Below are 18024 nucleotides of genomic sequence, written 5' to 3' on the forward strand. Positions count from 1 at the left end.
ATTATTCTTATTGTGGTTTACATACGAAAATTTGAAAGTTTGGTTCAGACTTTAGCAAGCATCATGGAATTTCACAAGCCTGATTTGCTTTCGCAGGCCGAATAAAATGATGTGGCGGGCCAAATTCGGCCCCCGGGCCTTCACTTTGACACCTGTATTTTAGAGATACAATAAGCAGTTTTTAAAACCACATGAGTAGTTTTTGGTGACTAAATGATGAAATATTTAGGATGGTTGTGCGACTGTCAGTCATTTTTTATGATATACTTTCAAAAATCATACCTATAAGATTTCAAGTAGCATGTTTAAGAACACATGAAATAACAAGTCTGACACAAGCCCAGCTTGTTTATACAGTAACGATTTGCTCACATTTAAGTGCACGACATAGTTTTTGAGGATCCGCTCTGCCTGGATTGCAGCATGTTTTGTCATTGGAATGTTACAGAGGACGGGAATAAAATATTGTCCCCAAAGGAAGGTTCCTTTGGGAACGACAAGGCAACTCAAGCCATCAACTCGAGAGAGAGAATACTGGAATGTTAAGAGGATTTCCAGGTTGACCCGGAGCAGGTACTGTCTAATACTCACTGGCAAAATGTTAGAAACAACTTAAACTCAGTCTCGTGCTGACAAAAATTATTCTAAAATTGACATAAACTGTTGAAAGATAAGGCGCTTGAATTCAGCTTGTTGATTTTGTCACACAACAGTCAGTCAATCTCATGGGTGCAGGAAATATTCGATTTAAGTTAATAAGTCTGCGTTTACTTCTAAGCCCACTTGAAAAATGTATTCCATGTCATAAATTATATTTCCTGAGAAAATAATAAACTTGCTAATATAGTAAAGTCTCGTTCTATCGATATTCTCGGGAGTCGGAAAAAATATCGATATAACCGGACTATCGATATATCCGATCCTGCGGCATGTAAATTTTCTCCTTGCGTTCATAGAAATTGTATCGTAATAAGCAGTACTATCGATATAACGAGACTTTACTGTATATGGTATGATTTGGAACTGGCTTATTCCATATTTGTGCAAGAGAACTATGTTCAAGTGGGACCTAAGAGCTTCATTTAGTCAAGCCATTATCCTGGGACCAGTGGGATCTCAAGGCAATTACAAACCTTTTTAAGGGTCATCGTCAATTCTCACCAATATTAAATTGTGGCAGGTTGGGGGGGGGGGGGGGTACATCACCAATTGTCGGGGTATAAAATACCACATAGTACTTTTGCAGTATAGTACCAACAATAGTCGTTAAGAGTACCTAATGATCGATTCTTTATACAAAACGGCAAGTGGCAAAGGGGGTTTACACGGTGTGATGCGATTATTGAGAAACGTTCTAGGAGGAGGTTCAAGGAATGATGCGAGGGATCTCTATTTTTAAGAATTGTTGAGTTTTGAAAGGCGCTTACGAATGAAATGTATTATTCATTATGAAAGGACAACCGACACCATTTTTTTTGTTTCCTAACTGACATCAGAAAAACGTTTTATAGCATCTAAAATACCCAAAACACGCAGGCTGATACTTTTAGTCAAATGCAAAACAACAATAAAAATGAGTTACAGTGTCCCAAAACTACTTCAAAATGACCTCGGGATGGCGAGTTTCAGAAGGTCCCGCCCCCTTGTTCGTGACGTCACGCCAAGACGTCTTGCCTTGCGAATCAAAACAATGGCTTCAGATTCGGAGAAGATGCTTTCCTGTTACTCATCCAGTTATGAATATGATTCAAATAGTTCTGAAGAAGAAAGCATAAATGTTTGGAATCGATTAAAGAAGTCCTTCAGGATCATTTTGAGGTGTCTGGACTCCAATGTAGTGTCCCGGAAAATGCACAAGATGGCGCTCAAGCTCCGTTTAAAATGGGCTGATTTGTCTGCTGGGAATTTGTGTCAACTAGTATCAAATAGTAGTCTTTGTGCAACACACAGCGAATCACCATCGCGTTATTTATGTGTTTTCCTTCTAATTTCGCCATCAACACGAAGTTTTCAGACCAAACAAAGTACCCAAAACGCATTGTGTGTCGCTTTCTCAGTCAGCGACGTTTCAGACATGACGTCACGTCAGGCATCGCCATCAACTCGAAAATAAGACTTCCTGAATATTCAGCGTGAGTCTTAAAACGTAAAATATAGCTATATGCGGTGGAATCTTTGTAAAATAGGCTCAGTAGAAGTCATTTGAAGTGATTTTACTAATTACGGACACAACTTGTCCGGAGGCGTCGGTTGTCCTTTAACGAAGCTCATAAATTGTGCTTGAAAGATGAAGAATCCGTGTTCGGCAAATGGAAGCTTCTGCTCGTTTACATTCGAAGCTAGCTTGTAGCCGACGTGAGCTCGGCGTCTCGAATCGACTTTTGATTCTCTCCGTTTTCATCCGGAAACACCGCCTCAAACAACAAAGTAGGTAAAAAGCGTCCGTATTGTGTAAGGTTTACGTCTTTTTGTCGTTTTCCCGTTAAAGTGGTCCGTGCGGGGTTTATTTTAACGGTTCTGCCATTCGTTTCCCGACCTGGTGGGTTCACTCAGGAGTCGCCCTCTTCTCTCGGCAATCGTCTTTTGTCGCGGCGGAAGGAGAATATAGTGCGTGGCGCTTGCCTGTCTGCCGTCCTTCAAAATGGGAACGATGCAAGGAGAGTTTGGAGTCGCGGGGGGCTCCCTTTCGCTCAACAGCGACTTGCTCACATATTGCGGGTTAGCAGCAAAACTCTGTGTGGCCGGCATGACGCCGTTGATGTAAATGGGGAGGCTTTTGGGACTCGGGGACCGCGGCGGGCACGGAGGTACCAGGGGGACTCTCGGTGGGATTTTGGGCGGCTTCTCCTCGTCTGCGGCGATCTTTAGGTACGTTTTTGGCGGGATTGGGATACGAGGAGGAATTCGGGGTTTCTCACAAGGGATGCTGGTGGAGGATTGGAGTTTATAGTCTGGGTATCGACCCCGCGACGTAGCGTGGTGGTTTTCCGACAGGGGAACAGGAGGCCAGTCGTTAACTCCGAGCTCAGAATGTGTTAATCTGTCCTCTTTTCCAGGCCAGGAGAACGCCAAGGAGGCATTCTCAGGCTGCAACGACGCCCCCAGATAGGCAGGATTTACTTGACCTCTGCCCCTGCACACCATCTTAGGGCAGCTTTTGGGCAGGAGAGGCCGTCGCTCGCTGGTAAAGAATTCCACTTCATGATCTGCTGCCTCGTCGGACATGTGCTCCTCGGGGTCAGGTAAGGGCGGCAATGGTTTGGGTTCTTTCTGGGGGCCCCAAAACACTGTCCATCGGTGGGAAGGACAATAAGGCACCACCTGGTCTCCTTCATGAGTTCCAAGTGTCTTGTCCAGTGGGAGGCTGCAGGAATCGGAGTAGGATGGAAACTTTGGTCGAAATGCGTTCACTGGGAAAGCACAAATAGAATACAGTGAATAAACTATTGAATTATCAAAATGGTAAAAAAAATGGCAGTGGCGAACGGCTCGGGTGGCACGTAGCTTGGTTTTCCCATTTGCCAATTAAAGGACAACCGACAGCATTTTTTTGTTTCCTAACGTTTTGTAGCATCTAAAATACCCAAAACACACAGTCTGATATTTTTAGTCAGATGAAAAACGCCAATAAAAATGACTAAAAGTCTCCCAAAACTACTTCAAAATGATCTGAGAAAGTTTCAGTTCCAGAAGGTCCCGCCCCTTTGTTCGTGACGTCACGCCAAGACGTCTTGCCTTGCTCGAGAATTAAAACAATGGCTTCAGATTAGGAGAAGATGCTTTCTTGTTACTCAACCAGTTATGAATATGATTCAAATAGTTCTGAAGAGGAAAGCATAAATGCTTGCAATCGATTAAAGAAGTACTTGTGTATCAATTCGAGCCATCAGGACTCCAACGTAGCGTCCCAGAAAATGCACAAGATGGTGCCCAAGCTCCGTTGGAAATGGGCTGATTTGTCTACTGGGAATTTGTGTCAACTAGTAGCAAATAGTAGTCTTGGTGCAACACACAACAATTCACCATCGCGTTATTGATGTGTTTTCCTTCTAATTTCGCTATCAACACGGATCAACACAAAGTTTTCAGACCAAACAAAGTACCCAAAATGCCTTATGTGTCGCTTTCTCGGTCAGGGGTGTTGCTTCCGTGACGTAATGTCGAGCTCGTCACCCACTCAAAAACAAGACTTCCTGAATATTCAGTGCAAGTCTTGAAACGTAAAATATAGCTATATGCGATGGAATCTTTGTAAAATACGCTCAGCAGAAGTCATTTGAAGTGATTTTACAAATTATGGACACAACTTGTCCGGAGGCGTCGGTTGTCCTTTAAATGAGTGTCACTGTCCAAATAATTAGGATCCTATCTATTCAAGGTCCGCCTATCAGAGCTTCACTCTCGGGAGGAAACGGCTATCAGAGCAAGAAACCTGGAAACAACATGCAATCCCTCAGGCGAACGTGCTGATTGGTCAGAAAGGCGCAAAACACGCGAGGAGGGGGTAACGAGGAATACCAAACAGGAAAGGGAGCGTGAAAGCCTAGAAAACAAAAGGCTTAACCCGTCACCTTTGTCGTCAAACATCAGCCACAACACCCTGATTAACGCGCAGAATGGCCACTATCTTAACAGAGCTTCCCATAACTTTGCTTCTGGAAACATCCGACGCGGCCCAGACTGCGTGAGCAGCTGGTGACCTGTCAGGGAGAGGATTGGGTGAGGGAGAGGTGATATGATCCCCTCCAGGAGACAGTTATATTTTCAAATGACAGGCATTGATTATGAAAGAAACACCTGTGGCTTTTGGGAAACAACACAACAAAAATGGCGGATTTGGATGGCTTCCTTCCAAATCTGTCAGAGGTTAAAGGACAACCGACGTCACTTTTTTGTTTCTTAACTGACATCAGAAAAGCGTTTTATAGCATCTAAAATACCCAAAACACGCAGTATGATATTTTTAGTCAAATGCAAAACACCAATAAAAATAACTTAAAGTGTCTAAAATCTGCAAAAAATTGAGCTGCGAATTGGGCATTTTCAGAAAGTCCCGCCCCCAGTTCGTGACGTCACGCCAATATGTCTTGCATTGCTAGTGAATCAAAACAATGGCTTCAGATTCGGAGAATATGCTTTCTTGTCACACATCCATTTATGAATATGATTCAAATAGTTCTGAAGAGGAAAGCATACATGTTTGCAATCGATTAAAGAATTTATTCCATGCCATTTTGAGGCAACATTGGGGGGAAATCGATCACCAGAAAAGAGGCACAAAATGGCGACCTCCTGTGGCCACCTCCGTTTCCACAGGCTGATAAATTCCTTATATGGAGCTTGGACGCCCTCTTCTGGCGGCTTTTGGGTGCAACACGGTTTTCAGACCAAACATGTACAGCAAAATACACTGACGTGATGGAAGGACTGCTACAATGTGTCTTTTTTTCAGTTAGGGGCGTTCCTTTAGTGACGTCACGTACGGTCTCGTCACCAACTCAAAAACAAGACTTCCTGAATATTCAGAGCAAGTCTTAAAACGTAAAATATAGGTATAAGCGGTGGAATCTTATTAAAATACGCCCAGTAGAAGACATTTGAAGCCATTTTACAAATTATGGACACAACTGTCGGTTGTCCTTTAAGCTTGCAGTTCGGCAAAAACAACCTTCGTACCGGCAAACAAATCCAAATATTAGTCTGGATGGATATCATATGAAGCAAACTTACCGCTACAATCTTGGACCATTTGCTGATCGGTCAAGTTGTGTTCTACGTGGCCACTTGCCAGGCCCAAGCACAATCTGCAAAGTAAACGTAGGTTGAGGAGTCGTGCGCATGTCAATCATTTGTGCATGTAAACCATCCTGAGTGAGTCATTACTTGTAGCATGGCGAGGATGACGGAATGCGATCCTGCTTGCGATGTGTGGCAGGATGCAATCAATCAAGGTTGTGATTGTTATTAAAAGCAAAATAACAAAAAATAAGGGTGATTGAAAAAAAATAATAAATGTTGGTTAATGAAATAAATTAAACTCGAAAATATATATTTTTTTAAAGCAAAAAAAATACACATTTTAAGGTAGTAAAAATAAAACTAACTGCAATTTAGCAAAAAAAATATTTTAATTATATCTGTATTCTTTTATGTCTGTACAGGAAACGGGTTTGTGGTTTTAGAATTGGTGCCATATTTTAATATAATACTAATAATAATAATAATAATAATATATAAAAAAATAATTATTATTATTAGTAGTAGTAGTATTATTATTATTAATACTACTACTACTACTACTACTAATAATAATAATAATAATAATAATAATAATAATACTAATACTAATACTAATAATAATAATAATAAAAATAATAATATAAAAAATAATAATTATTATTAGTATTATTAGTATTATTATTAATACTACTACTACTACTACTACTACTAATAATAATAATAATAATAATACATTTCATTTATAAGCGCCTTTCAAAACTCTCAAGGACACTTTACAGTCACAGGATATTTTATCTGCGGGTGAGCAGCGGCAGCCACACGCACCAACGTTCACTCAACCCGGAAGTAACTCAAATAGATAGAACACTACCTAGCTAGCTAATAGATACAGTAATACAGTAAAGTCTCGTTATATCGATCTCGGATATATCGATAGTCCCGGTTATATCGATACTATTTCTATGCAAGCACGGAGAAAATTACATGCAAACAGGGTCGGATATATCGATAGTCTCGGTTATATCGATATTTTTTCGGACTCCCTTGAATATCGATATAACGAGACTTTACTGTATTCCACTTCATTCCTTGGAGGAAAGAAAACTAACACAAACACTGTATATGCATCCATTTTGCAATCCATCTGATTCTACACCCCCCAAAAAAAGGTTTTTTTGAAGGAATAAAAACAAACACACTTGTTCTAACAACAAATCAAAATTAAATAAAAAAATCATAAATATATATTTATAGATAGATGAATAATTGAATAATAAATCAATCAATGAATAATAAATACATTAATGGGTAGTAAAAACTCTGGATTCCCTGCAATCTCAACTATTTTTATAGAGCACTTTCAAACAGCCATCACTGCATACAAAGTGCTGTACATGGATCAACTATTTTAGAAACCTAATACAAAAAATAAATCTATACATATATACAACAAAAATATATACAATTGACTTGTTTGCTGCGCGTTCATGTACCTGCTGCAGTCATGCTGTCCCCAGTAGTTGTTGTCGCTCATGTTGTGGTCTGCGGAAGGTAGTGGGTTTGTTTCAGGGTAAAAAAATAAACACTCAGGTCTCTCCATTTAACCCATTACGGCGTCACTGCTGTTGAATTGAAACAGGAAGAGTTACTATCTGAGTCCAGATGTAACATTTTCAATTTAAATGAATGTACCTTGATGATATCTGATCACATCCTCTAATTATTACCACTGTCTAGTTGTTTTTTGTTTTTTTTTAATTTAAGATAAACAACGTTGCAACACATTTTATTTGTGGCAACAAAAGGTTAATACGCACGTCGGCTAAACCTCGCCTGTAATGATTCACGAAGCAGCCGGTTTGTTTGTATCGAGACTGCCGCATTTGCAAATTGTGTCAAACTGTCAAATCAATACAGTAAAAGTGCAGCGTCAAAATAACAAAACCACAAAAACATTTTTGCAGTCTCTTCCTTACATTCCGTCTGGATGTCTGTAATGTACTTTGGAGTGAGCCAATCCTCAATTCAGCATCTCCAGTTGGTCCATAATACAGTGGGACCTTGGCTTACGAACCCCTTGGTTTACGAACCCCTTGGTTTACGAACCCCTTGGTTTACGAATGTTACATTGCTGAAAATTTTACCTTGGCATATGAACTGTTTTTCGGGATACACACAGAGCTGCCACAATGAGTGATGTGTCGTTCACGAACAAGCAAGTTCTCCTAAAAAGAAAATGGTGGCCAATGTTTTATTCCCCGCCCCCAGTCTTCGGTTAAAGCCATGTGATTGGTCAAGAACGCAGCAGTGGGGGATGGGGTTACAGACAGAGAGAGAGTGAGGCCGTTCTCCCAAAAACAAAATGGCGTCTTCAGTTAAAGCCACGTGATTGGTCAAGACCCCAGCAGTGGGGGGGGGGTTAAACATTAAAGAGACAGGCAGACAGAGAGAGAGTGAGAGAAAACACACACACACACGAAAGGGAGATGACAGAGTTTTAAAACAAAAAACAAAAGTGAAAAATAAAAGAAAAAAACGTTAAAAAAACTGTGAAATTTAGACTCGTTTGAACTTTAATAATTCAAAAGCAGAGTGTAGACTGGAAGGTTAAAATATCCCATCAATCAGGCTCCAGAAATAACCCGCACAAGTCATCTGTACACTGGATGCAAAAAGCTACCAACCAAGCTAAACAGATCACAATTGATGAAGAACTAGATACAATTATAACAGAGAAAGCACCTACAAGAAATCATTCCTCAAGATGGTGAAAGAAGCCTATGTTCCTCATTTATTTCAGTGTTTAATGCTGAGGAAACCGGACACTCCATTCCATCAAGCCATTAACGACCATCACAAAGGTAAATAAAATGACTTTATTGTAAAGTACAGTTTATTTCTTTAATCATAATACTAAATCACATTTATTATACATAAAATAAGGTATATTTCGTGTAGTTAGAAACAACAAAATTATGTTTTATGGGGACCTGGGAACGGATTATTCTCATTTTAATGGTTTCCTATGGGAAATTAATTTTTGGGATACACACTTTTCACCTTACACACTCTGTCTGGGAACCAACTAAGTTCGTAAGCCAAGGTCTCACTGTACTGCCACTCGCCTCTTAACTGGTATTGTAAGAGGGAGCACAGAATTCCTAATTTGACGTCCCTTAAACTGATTTCCAAAACTTCCAAAAGTTCTTTTTAAGATTCTTCCCTGACACACTAATGTTCGCTGTACTCATCCCAACCAAAAACAAAACCCATCCAGCCAGGTGTCAGCTTCATGACATCTGCCCGCAGACAATTATACAAGCGCCGGTTTAGACGTGGGAAGGCGAGCGGCGGCGCTAGCCGCCCTCCCATCCTCTGTGTGGTCATGAGAGCGTTCAGTATCCGCGTTCATAACAGTAGCCGATTGTCCGGATTCCTCTGATGCTTCGTGAAAAGCTTCAACGCGGTACATGCAAAATCCTCGGTTGCCCCCACGCATGTAGGCACATTCTCGTCCGGATTCAAAATCCTTTTCCTGACCTGAGGCGAGTACACTCGGTAGTGTATTTTCTTTTTTTATTTATGATAATAATAATAATAATAATAATAATACATTTTATTTCAAGCGCCTTTCAAAGCTCTCAAGGACACTTTACAGCACAGGTGTCAAAGTCAAGGCCCGCGGGCCAAATCCGGCCCGCCACATCATTTTTTTCGGCCCGCGAAAGCAAATCACACTTGTTAAATTCCATGTTGATTGCTAAAATCTGAGCCAAAATTTCATATTTTTGGATGTCAATCACAATAAAAGTCATTATTCTTGACTTCAGATTTGAAAACGAGTTATTCATTAATTTGCTGTGTGCTCCATGTGTAATATTTGAAGGGATTTAAACATTCTAATGGCTTCCCCAAATTCATAACGGCCCTCGAGAGGAAACCATACACAATGTGGCCCGTGGCAAAAAATGACTTTGACACCCTTGCGTTACAGTCACGGACAAGCATAGATACAATAATAAATAAAATACAATTATAAATAGATAGAAATATAAAATAGAAATAGAATATACCTATTTATTAATTAATTTGTTTATTTATCTGTTCGTTTGTTTGTTTGTTGATTTGTTTAATTATTTAATTGTTTATTATTTGGGTCATTTATTTGTATGTGTATTTATTTTGTTGGGGAAATGGGGAATGTAGGAAAACTAGTCATCGTGTCCTGGTATCACTGCAACGCTCAAAACCAAAGCATGATTTAAAGGACAACCGACACCATGTTTTTGTTTCCGAACTGACATCAGAAAACCGTTTTATAGCATCTAAAATACCCAAAACACGCAAAGTGTCCAAAAACTACTTAAAAATGACCTTGAAAATGACGTGTTTCAGAAGGTCCCGCCCCCATGTTCGTGACGTCATGGCAGGACGTCTTGACTTCCTCTAGAATCAAAACAATGGCTTCAGATTTGGAGAAGATGCTTTCTTGTTACTCATACAGTTATGAACATGATTCAAATAGTTATGAAGAGAAAAGTATAAATGTTTGCAATCGATTAAAGAAGTCCTTCCGTGTCATTTTGAGGCATCTGGACAGAAATGTAGCACACAGAAAATGCACAAGATGGGGTAGGTGCCAACACGCCCCGTGGCAGAAAGAAAATTGGTGAAAATAAAAGTTTGTTTTTATAGAATTTTACACATGACCTGCTCTATTATTAAGTTTTTATCCGGTTTATGCGATGAAATAGTTAAAAAGTTGTTTTTTAGACTGAACGGATTAAGATTTTTTACATTGATTTTAATGGAAAGTGCTGTTTCGGTTTTTGATCAAATCGGTTTTCGAACAGGTTTCTGAAACGGATTATGGTCGAAAACCGAGGTATCACTGTATATATAATAATTTTCTCTTGTGATTTAGTCTGCAAACCCTAATTTATTCCTCCACTTGTGTAGTGGGTTAAACAATGCTGAGCATGCATAACAAACTCCAAAGAGACAAATAACCAAACATGGTCCCACGCGGCCATTTGGTTATTTATTTCTTCCTTCCAAAAAAAAAAAAAAAAAGTGGGATCAAATCCGCCCAGTGGGCCTCGGCAATGGACGAATTGTACGCCAGTTGGCTGAGCGCGCATGAATGGAGCCACTCTCAGCTATAAATGGGCCTTTGTGACACTTTGGAGTGCAGTGAAGCAGGCCTGAGAATGCAAGAGAACTCTCCCAGGAGGTTAGGACAGAAGATACACACACCATGGAGACCGGACGACATTGCTCAAATATGAACCGGAGGACCAACCAAAATAAAAAAAGAAAACGGCTTATTCTACTCCTGAAGGAAGAGTGCCCGAAAGAGCTAATATCGACAGACGAATAGGTCATCCCAGAGCTTAGCGATAATACAACTGAGCTGTACTTCATAAATATACATAAAAAGAAATTTAAAGGACAACCGGCACCTTTGTTTTTGTTTCCTAACTGACATCAGAAAAACGTTTTATAGCATCTAAAATACCCAAAAAACGCAGGCTGATATTTTTAGTCAAATGCAAAACACCAATAAAAATGAGTTAGTGTCCCAAAACTACTTCAAATGACCCTGGAAATTGCAAGTTTCAGAAGATCCCGCCCCCTTGTCACGCCACGACGTCTTCGCCTTGCTCTGGAATCAAAACAATGGCTTCAGATTCGGAGAAGATGCTTTCTTGTGACTCATCCAGTTATGAATATGATTCAAATAGTTGTGAAGAGGAAAACATACATGTTTGCAATCGATTAAAGAAGTACTTGCGTATCAATTCGAGCCATCAGGACGCCAATGTAGCGTTCCAGAAAATGCACAAGATGGCGCCAGAGCTCCGTTGGAAATGGGATGATTTGTCTGCTGGGAATTTGTGTCAACTAGTATCAAATAGTAGTCTTGGTGCAACACCATCACATTATTTGTGTTTTCCTTCAAATTTCGCTATCAACACGGATCAACACAAAGATTTCAGACCAAACAAAGTACCCAAAATGTATTGTGTGTCGCTTTCTCGGTCAGGGGCGTTCCAGACGTGACGTCATGTCATCAACTCGAAAACAAAACTTCCTGAATATTCAGAGCGAGTCTTAAAACGTAAGGTATAGCGATATGCCGTGGAATCTTTGTAAAATACGCTCAGTAAGTCATTTGAAGTGATTTTCCAAATTACTTGGGCGCCATCTTCTGCATTTTCTGGGTGCTACACTGCTGTCATTGACGGCTCGAATTGATATGGGATGACTCCTTTAATCGATTGCAAACATTTATGCTTTCTTCTTCAGAATTATTTGAATCATATTCATAACTGGATGAGTAACAAGAAAGCATCTTCTCTGAATCTGAAGCCATTGTTTTGATTCTAGAGCAAGGCAAGACGTCCTGCCGTGATGTCACAAACTGGGGGTGGGACTTTCTGAAAATCCCCAATTCGCAGCTCAATTTTTTGCAGTTTTAGCGCACTTTAAGTCATTTTTATTGGTGTTTTGCATTTGACTAAAAATATCAGCCTGCGTGTTTTGGCTATTATAGATGCTATAAAATGTTTTTCTGGTGTCAGTTAGGAAACAAAAACAATGGTGCCGGTTGTCCTTTAAACTTCTTTTTATGTATATTTATGAAGTACAGCTCAGTTGGTGTCGGTTGTCCTTTAAGTATTTATGTTCAAGGGTCAAGAAAGCGACCCCAGGGGCTGTTTGGGTTTTGGCTCCGCATTCCAAAAACATGCATGGCAGGCTGACTTAAAAACTCGAAATTGTTCCTAGGTATGAGTGTGAGCGCTGATAGTTCTTTGTCTGTGTGTGCCCTGCGATTGGCTGGCAACCAGTTTAGGTTGTCCCCTCGTTGCTTCATGACGACAGAGTGAATGTATCGTGTCGTACAATCTTAAAAAGAGCCGGTTCCGCCAATTAATTGGATGGTTGACTGAAATGCTTCGCCTCCGTCGCTGTCAATCAAGTATTTATAATAATAATAATATATTTCATTTATTAGCGCCTTTCAAAACTCTCAAGGTCACTTTGCTTCCATGTTATGTTTCCGCCGAGAGGTATCGTTTGGTTTGGCACAGAACATCCTGATTTGTTAGATTTTCCGTCCCAAGTGTATAAAGCGGGGCATGGACAAAGGCATGAGCTCCGGAAATTGCAGTCGGACAGAGAGTACCTCTCCAGAACCTTTTCGATTCCACTTTATGCAACGGTAAGTTGGGGAACAACTCGTTCTCAAGGATGGAGTCTGCAATGTAAGCCATTTCATGCTAATTGTATGGCTTAATCACCCCCCAAAAAAACGCCCCTGGCTGATTTAAAAAGAAAAAAAAGGACTTTGTAAAACATGACAAACGGAACACACATCAGCACAGTCTTACAAGCTACGCCCTACACCAACATGAGAATGAGTACAAATAAAGGCCCCCTCTCAAATAGTCCCTTTCCTACAAATAAGCACATTGTACCCTCTGCAGTCGATTAAATAAACACCACACGGAAGCAAGCCAATGTACCAGGAAAGAACATACACAGGGAGAAAACGGGAAGGCCAAAAGAAACTTTCAGTGTGAACCCGCATCTAATTTGATCTTTGTGGTTGTAGTGTCGATAAAATACTCCAACCCTCATCTCAACATGTTACGTTTGAGGGCAATTTGACCTTGTAATAGCTGGAACGGTATTGCTGCGTATACCAAGAAAAATGCTCTACACTGTTGAGCAAACTATTTATAGTCCAGTTACTCTTCGTTATATATGCAGGACATTTTGGTTTTTCCTACTTATTCGTTTTCCTTTTCTCTTCCTTTAATAACTTTGCTTCTGTGAATAAGGAATGTATCCAATGTGAGACAAATAAAGTTTATCTCATCATAACTTCTTGTCTATAAATGTACAAAAATATCATAAAATGATGTATTCTTAGTGGTGGTAAGTAACTACAAATACAAAATTCAACATTGTCAAGTATAGCTAATTTGTGACTATCCTTTCGTAAAGTTTTCTGTATGTACTGTAATACAATACGTTTTTATTTATATTTGGCTTTCACAACAGCTAAAGTTGTAACAAACGCTGTTTTTTTTTTTTTGTCAAAAAATGCAGGTTATCTTGAAGATCTTGGGGTCATGCGAGGTGAAAAAAACGGGGTGAGTGGCAACATACAGGAACTGAAGCAATGATGTGGTGAATTAAATAAATCAAGATGTTTTCCATTCGTGACTTTCTAAAATTTGGCTAATGCTGTCGTCTATACAAGTGATTCGTGGCACATTTCGTGTTTCTCTTCTTTTTAATACAAGCACTGTGTAAGCTAATGAGAAGGATAAACTATTTTGGATGGAAACTTTGGTTTCACCATTATATCAATTATTTTTTTTCTCATTCAAAGACATTTTAGAGTGTGTTTGTACGTTTACTAAAAGACGAGCGTGGACTTTTTTTTAACACAAGGTAGTGTACTTCTATGTGTTTAAACGTATACGTAGTGTATGGTACCGTCCCTCGGTAGGTCGCAGCCGGTCGTTTTTAGATTGAGAGCCCATTTAAATTCACATAGCATTGAAATTACGCGTAACGGGACATTCCGAGTTCGTTAGCACAAAGAGGAGAGAAAACGTTCTCGAGTTTGTGGTCGCTCACTAATTTTATTCGCCGTCAATTCACTTAAGGGAGTCTGAATTAAAGCAAATCTCAGTTTTCCCTCTGCGCATTGGAATGGCAACTGTTCAGCGGTCGACTCAATTTCCACCTCTTCTGCCTCATACAAACGTTCACTATTTTAGTACTCACCGACTGTGTGTTTCTGCTCCATCTCTCGTTCATATCGGCGAGGGAGCCATGTGTATTATGACGCGTCAACAACAGTGTGAAGTGCGCTCATTGTGGCTGGATGACGTAGCACGCCTCGGCATAAATGCGCTGGTGTCCTCAAAACTCCACCCAGCATCCTCTTAAAGGAGAAACGCTCCCTAAAAGGTCAAACGAAAAAACGCATCATTTGAAGACTGTTTCCAACGTGACGTCACAATGTGAAATCGCTCCGATTGCACCACCACCATTTTTTTGTCATTTGACGAAGGTGGAGTGAAATTGTTTCTTTTATCAGAACGACATCACTCGATGATACAAGACTGCATTATGCCATCGAACGGAAGAGCATTTAATTATCCCGTCTTGAATGAAACATTGCTAACAAGGATTGATTGTTGTGACTGGAAAATTTCTCACAGCACGAGTTGGGAATCACTTCAAGTAGTTTGCGAAAGAAAAATTGGTCATGTAATACATCTGTGTAAGCTCTCAGTCGTACAGGGGTGGTCCATCGATGAAAAAATTTCTTCAGCCGTCATCCGTACTTCTTTGAAAGAAGTACAGATGACGGCTGAAGAAACCTTTTCATCGTCAAAAATGTAGTCAAAAATGGTTGTTGTGCTTTTAAGGATGTTTGCATTTTTTGTAGTCACAAGAATCGAAAGAATCACTGTCGTTATGTTTAAATCGTTCGTACATTTGCCGGTTTTCACTTTCATTATTTTTGGATAGTCCTTATTTAACTCTTATACAATACACGTAAATCACTATTTCATGTTTTTTTATTCCACATTCAAACTGAGTTTCAATCATCAAAGGGAATAATGTGTCAGTCGTTTACTATTATATTATATTATATTATATTATATTATATTATATTATATTATATTATATTATATTATATTATATTATATTATGTGATGTGATGTGATGTGATGTGATGTGATGTGATGTGATGTGATGTGATGTTTTTGCTGATGATACTATAGTGCAGTGTGTTCGACCGGAAACAAATTCCTTGTGTGTTCTACATACTTGGCAATAAAGATGATTCTGATTCTAATTCTGATTGAATAATATAAAGAGAGGAAATAGGTGATGAATACATGTAAAGGCAATTGTTGGTATATTTAAGAAGCTCTTCGCAATGATTTTCGCAATTTCACTTGTGAATTATGGCAACAGAGACTTTGCGCTTCATTTTTGAGCCACAGATTTGTCCATAATTGGAAATATTCTGGTATTGTTGTAAAAACTACCGTACACTATATACTCTATAACTTCGCTGCGTTCGGTTTGACAACAGTTACCGTATTTTCCGGTGTATAAGGCGGACCCAAAAGCCTTAATTTTCTTCAAAAGATGACCCTGCGCCTTATACGCACCTGCACCGTATATATGAAGTAATGTTGAGCCAAACCAGGACTCTCAATAACTGTCAGCAGCCACCGACTCAAATTTTGTTAGTAGAAGAAGCAGTGCGTCACCCCCGCCTCTACTGTAGCGCCGTATAATGTCGTGTGCTTTATCTTTGGAAAACTCTATTTTTATATTATATTGGTAAAACTTTTTTCATTCATTGAAAGTGCGCCTTATAGTCCGGTGCGCCTTATACAGTACAGTTTATGCAAAAAGTTTGAAAATATACCATTCATTGGGGATGTGCCTTATACTCTGGTGTGCCTTGTACACCAGAATATACGGTATTCATTTGCGTTCGTGACTGATGGATACCTCTTTATGACACACAGGAATCGATCCTCCTCCTCGATAAAACAAACACTCCTTGTTTTTCACTTTGGCTATGTTTACTGTGAGAAACGTCAACATTCCCTTGCCTTTATCAGTCCACTTTACTCATCGAGCTGGCTAACGAGGCTAAGCTAGCGGAATCAATGGCTAGCTGAATATTAACTATAACTACAGTGCTGTAAATAATAACCTGCTGCTTCCAAAAAGTTGTAAGTGGCACGCACGCGCGCACACACACACCGGTTAGAATTATTAATGCCGTTTTTGGATTGTTGTGAAAAAAATGTACATGTCCTAGTATAACAAAGTTTGACCCTGCCGAGAAACATTTTGTTTTCATATTTTCTCCCAACATTCTTCATTGATCAGCACATTTGTTTATTATTCCCCAAATGAAACAAGGGGGTAAATGTGAATTTAAAATACATTTTGTGTTTTATTTGTAAATTAAAAAAGGGCCACTTTGACCCAAAACATAACAGGGTGGCGTGTCCTCGAAATAATAGCCATTGTATTTTTATTTTTCACGTCTCTCACAGTGTTTTCAGTGTAATTAACTTCCATGTTTTGGGACTGCTGGAGAAAGCCAGATAAAACCCACATAAACCCACAAAGAACATGAAAGCTCTTCACAGAAATGTTCCAGCAAACATAGAGGGAAATGTGAAACTTTATTCCCGGGGGAGTTAAACACAAGGCTATTGAACTAGAGGTCAAATAAATCAATTAAAAAAGATACTGGATGACTCAGTGAACTCAGTTGATCCCATCTATTTCGCTGATCACTTCTGCTAAGCTTACTGTAATAAAAAATAAAAATGCAAATCATATACTGTATATCAAGGAGTGGTTTATATCCACATGCGTCCTGTGTGTGTGTGTGTGTGTGTGTGTGTGTGTGTGTGTGTGTGTGTGTGTGTGTGTGTGTGTGTGTGTGTGTAAACTCATCCACCGAACAAAGGAGTACAACAGCAGTATTACGGCAATCACTCACTGTCCTGGTCCCATGACATGACTTGAGTTTGTTTACACAAAGAATACTCATACGCTTTGACAAACATGGCGTTCGTTCTACTTCCTGTTGTGTCATCCCACCATTTAGTCGTAAACCCGAGGCTGACCTGCCGAATTTCAAAACATTGAGATGATGCCAGCTTGGACATTATTGCCACACGGGCGAGCATGTTTGCTACGTGGGCCCTCTGTGGGTACCTGTGGGAGGCTGTGGGGGTTATTGTCAGGGCGGGCCGATCTCCCACTGGGGGAGGTCAAGCCATTTCCTGCGTTGAGAGCCCATGCGTCTCCCACAGCTGTCAGTTCAGTCAGAAATCCAACTCCCACATTTGTAGCCCTCCTTTTCGCGTGCTTTCCTTTGACATTCCTCTGGAGCGGGAACTCACTGTACAAAATAATACCCCGCCGCGACTTGTTTTCATGTGCCATAATTCAAAATTTGGACTTACTGAGAATCTCAGCAATGATGGTGGGTGTGTAGATTTGCAAGTATCCGGGGATTAATATATGCGTGTTAGTACCACGGAGCTGTAATTCCAGGATGCTTTATTTATTAAAGGCCCTTGCAGCCGCGGTTATACGGGGTCACTGAGTCTTTAAATTTCAGGTACGATTGAGACAGACATGATGCCGATCAGGATTTGCCAATTGACATCGAAACATAAATGCAAGATTCATTCCAAGAATCAAGTC

At 39.9% G+C, this 18024-nt stretch overlaps 1 protein-coding gene across 2 annotated transcripts; it reads right to left on the reverse strand.

Annotated features, from left to right (window-relative positions):
- Nucleotide 1: 1 nt before the first annotated feature.
- errfi1b (ERBB receptor feedback inhibitor 1b) lies at nucleotides 2-14682 on the reverse strand. Of its 2 annotated transcripts, XM_089009433.1 has the most exons (5): nucleotides 14545-14585; nucleotides 10114-10185; nucleotides 7233-7361; nucleotides 5731-5804; nucleotides 2-3410 (listed from the first exon to the last, which is right to left on the reverse strand). In XM_089009433.1, exons 3-5 carry the CDS (start codon nucleotides 7337-7339, stop codon nucleotides 2509-2511), a joined length of 1083 nt encoding a protein of 360 aa, XP_088865559.1. In that variant the 5' UTR covers nucleotides 7340-7361; nucleotides 10114-10185; nucleotides 14545-14585; the 3' UTR covers nucleotides 2-2508. The 2 variants fall into 2 exon arrangements, with proteins under 2 accessions (XP_088865559.1, XP_088865549.1); XM_089009423.1 differs by lacking the exon at nucleotides 10114-10185 and having other exon boundaries at nucleotides 14545-14682.
- Between the last annotated feature and the right edge of the window lie 3342 nt (nucleotides 14683-18024).

The sequence above is a fragment of the Hippocampus bargibanti genome, linkage group LG01 (genome assembly GCF_051943395.1).
Source record: "Hippocampus bargibanti isolate YZ-2025 linkage group LG01, ASM5194339v1, whole genome shotgun sequence".
Lineage (NCBI taxonomy): Eukaryota > Metazoa > Chordata > Actinopteri > Syngnathiformes > Syngnathidae > Hippocampus > Hippocampus bargibanti.

What these genes read in the sequence shown, in the direction of transcription:
- errfi1b (XM_089009423.1), bottom strand. Translation starts at nt 7,339, where the DNA reads ATGGAGAGACCTGAGTGTTTATTTTTTTACCCTGAAACAAACCCACTA. An exon ending in GGACAGCATGACTGCAGCAG is followed by an intron (nt 5,805 to 7,232) that starts GTACATGAACGC and finishes TTTACTTTGCAG; the next exon opens with ATTGTGCTTGGGCCTGGCAA. An exon ending in AATGGTCCAAGATTGTAGCG is followed by an intron (nt 3,411 to 5,730) that starts GTAAGTTTGCTT and finishes GTGCTTTCCCAG; the next exon opens with TGAACGCATTTCGACCAAAG.